The sequence below is a fragment of the Coloeus monedula genome, assembly GCF_965178545.1.
Source record: "Coloeus monedula genome assembly, chromosome: 5".
NCBI lineage: Eukaryota > Metazoa > Chordata > Aves > Passeriformes > Corvidae > Coloeus > Coloeus monedula.
Window position 1 is genome coordinate 34,193,302 of NC_138785.1, and position 3,376 is coordinate 34,196,677.

A 3,376-nucleotide genomic window follows, 5' to 3' on the forward strand; every position below is an offset into this window, starting at 1 on the left:
TCAAGAGTTGATGGGAGCTTTATTCGACGCCCCTGGGCAGCCTCGTGTCCTCGGCAACGCAGTGTACGAGCCCCTCATCCCAAACCCTGAAAGAAGATAATCTCCTTCAGGCTGCTCCTGGGGCGCTTAGCACACAAAGCCAATTAACTCCATTGCGGAAAGGCTTCGCCAGCAGTGCGGCGGCTCTGGTGCGATCTGAGTACACAGGCGAGGCTCGGAGCCGGAGAGGAACTTGGCGATAAAGAACCCCGGGTAAATGAGTGGAGTGACTCTTGGCAGGGCCTCTCCCGCCGGTGACCCCACGGAGCCCCATCCCCAGCGCAGGCTGCCGGCACCTGTGAGGGGGCTGAAGCTGGAGAAGCCCCCCCACCGGGGGGGACAGGACCAAGACACCCCCTCAGCCCGCCTGTCTCTTTAAATGGGGGCGGGGCCCCTCCCGCTGCCGTCCTCGCGCGGCCGGCCCCGCCCCGCTCCGCCATTGGTTGTCGCTGGGGTAGAGCGGCCGCCCCGCCCGTGGCCATTGGCTGGCGGCTGGGCCGGGGTTCCCGGATGCGGCCGCGCGGTGCGGATATAAAGGGCCGGGGGAAGGCGGGAGCGGGCGCAGTTTGAATCGCGGCGGGTCGGGGTAGGTTGGTGCTGTCGCTCGGGCTCGGTGCGTGCGGGACGCTCTCTGCCTCAGCCTTCCCCTGCGCGACACTGCGCTCCGGTTCGCTATGGTGAGGAGCCGCGGGGGCCGCTCAAGGGGGGTGGGCGACCGTGGCTTGGGCCGCGGCGGTGCAGTACCGTGCTGCTGCTGACGGTGGGGGGCAGCGCGCACGGGCTGAGTGGGGGGAGGGCGGAGGCGATGTTGGGGGGGGGGTGGTCGCACGCGCAGTAGCGCGCCGGGGCCGGGGAGCGGCGGCCGCGCATGCGCACGGGGAGCGGCCTGTGCCGCGCGGTGCGGCGGGCGGCGCGCATGCGCCTCGCAGCCGCCTGTGCCGCTCTGCGTGGGGTGGGGGTGGCGGGGGCGGGGCGCATGCGCGGTGGGGGATGTCAGCTCCTGCTTTTCTCTTGGCGTTGCCAGGCTGGCGGGAAAGCTGGGAAGGACTCTGGGAAGACCAAGACCAAAGCCGTTTCCCGTTCTCAACGGGCTGGATTGCAGGTGAGCAGGGGCTGGGGCGTGGATGAGTGACAGTCAGGCTGGCCTTCCATCTGTTGGTCTGTTTGTACAGTGTGAAGCCTTCACACTCTGCTGTCTGCCTGTTGTTTGGAATGATGTAAGGATAGCAAACCAGACGTTAGAATATCCGGCCGGTTTTAGACATTTGCATATCTGCGCAGCTGGGAAAATAACTCCCTTGTGGCCATTGCTACTGCTTGTGCTGAAAATCGTGAAGTTGCTGATGTGAGTTTGGCATGTAGTGTCTTAGCTGGATTCTCAAATTTCAAAATGCAGCTTGTGCTTCTGCCACTGGGATTGTGATGCCCCGGATGTGGTTTTGTGCAGAGGCTTTCTGTTGTCACAGCCTGTTCATACTTCTCTTATTTTCCAGTTCCCTGTTGGCCGCATCCATAGGCACCTGAAGTCTAGGACAACCAGCCACGGGCGTGTAGGAGCCACAGCTGCTGTCTATAGTGCTGCAATCCTGGAGTACCTGACAGCTGAGGTAAAATTCCTGCAAGGAGTGCAAGCAAGTTGGTCAACTCCCAAATGGCATAACGACCAGAGCTTACTGTATCTGACAGTTTGGACTGGGTTGTGAACTCTGTGTGCTTTGAGACAGTTGTAAGTGCATGCATCATCAGAGGACCATTAAATATAAATCCTTTGCATTTTGTGCAGATCCTGCACTGTGACTTGCAGGAAAAATGCAGTGTGTGAAAAAACTTCTAAAATGGGCTATTCCAGCATGTCATACCTGCTGTAAAACACTCTATTATTGGGAAAACTAAATTCAGAGCTCCAAAGGAGGAGCCTTTTCAAAAGACTCATTGTGCTCTCTTGGTGTCACCAACAGTGACAGTGTATTTGGAACAGAGAATTAAACAGCTAAGACTGTGCAGTTGGTCTCACTTGATTGTGTAACTGATGAAAAATGGTCTTTCTCAGGTCTTGGAGCTGGCAGGAAATGCATCCAAAGACTTGAAGGTGAAACGTATCACTCCCCGTCACTTGCAGCTTGCCATTAGAGGAGATGAGGAGCTGGATTCTCTGATCAAGGCAACAATTGCTGGTGGTGGTATGTCAATTGCTTGCTGTTTGTGGGTACTTGGGTGGCATGAACTGTCACAGATTGAAGTTCCTTAGTACTGTCATTTCATTTGAAGCATGAAGTTTAGGGAAATCATTGAAAAGAAATAGCATGGTCTTAATTGTTGTTCTTTCTTAGGTGTAATACCACATATCCACAAGTCCCTCATTGGCAAGAAAGGACAACAGAAGACTGTCTAAAGGATACCAGGATTCCTTGTTATCTCAGGACTCGAAGTACTTAATTTGTCCAGTGTTGGTGATTCCAGTGGACTGTATCTGTGAAACACGATTTTGCCTTTTTTTAACTGAGAAGCTAAAGCTCCCTTGAGCTTTCTAACAAACCAAATTTCTGCATTGAAGTCTTAACCGTATTTAAGTGTTACCATGGCTTCAAAGAAGCTATTGTGTTTGTAGTGGGTTGTAATTGAGCTGACTGTTTTTAGATTGGTTTAAGTAAAGGAAATGTTTGGTTTTGTACAGACTTTTCATCTACTAGAGTGGAAATAATAAATGTTATGTCAAGAGTGATTTGTCTCTTTTCCACTAACTGGAAAATACGTGGTCTCCACTGTGCAGCTCTTGAAGTTGTTCCAAGAGCATGTAACTAACAACCCTTTCTTCTGGGTTTGGGGCATCTCGAAATGCAGCCTGCAACTACTGCCGTTAGTAAATGTAGTAAAAAAGGGCACAGGGCTTTGTCCTGTAAAGCTACATTTCTTCCCAGCTGAACCTGCTGTGTTGTGTGCTGAAGTTTTCTTTAACATGGCACATAAAAGGCTGATGCTATTTAAGGCCAGATTATACTCAAATGTCAGCCTTCATAGAGGAAAAGGGTCTGTCATAGAGGAGGGAAAGATAAGGTGAAGGGATATTGAAATTCCATGCTTCACATAATTTCATGTTAGGGCCTGGCCCCTCTTACTGTTTCAGCTTGCAAAAGCTCTGGACAGACATCCATGAAAGCAGCTGCAGTACTGCAGCAGCCTTTAAACTGTCAGGCAGTAGAGTCCTCAGTAGCAGTGGATTACAGGGGTTTCTGGCCACACCTTCAGTTGTCCTCCACTCTGCCAGTTCATTTCGTACAGCAAAGCCTTGCCGGTTGCTGTGGTGAGGGAAACCTCTCTTCGTTGAGGTGGAAGGGAA

The 3,376-nt window shown here is 52.7% G+C and overlaps 1 protein-coding gene across 2 annotated transcripts; it reads left to right on the plus strand.

Moving 5' to 3' along the window:
* Positions 1-569: 569 nt before the first annotated feature.
* Positions 570-2,761, plus strand: H2AZ1 (H2A.Z variant histone 1; the record flags this gene model as incomplete). 2 transcript variants are annotated; one of them, XM_082281254.1, is made up of 5 exons in its annotated part: positions 570-716; positions 1,064-1,141; positions 1,533-1,646; positions 2,090-2,219; positions 2,370-2,761. In XM_082281254.1, 5 exons carry the CDS (start codon positions 714-716, stop codon positions 2,429-2,431), a joined length of 387 nt encoding a protein of 128 aa, XP_082137380.1. In that variant the 3' UTR covers positions 2,432-2,761. The 2 variants fall into 2 exon arrangements, with proteins under 2 accessions (XP_082137380.1, XP_082137379.1); XM_082281253.1 differs by lacking the exon at positions 570-716 and having other exon boundaries at positions 1,016-1,141.
* Positions 2,762-3,376: the final 615 nt, after the last annotated feature.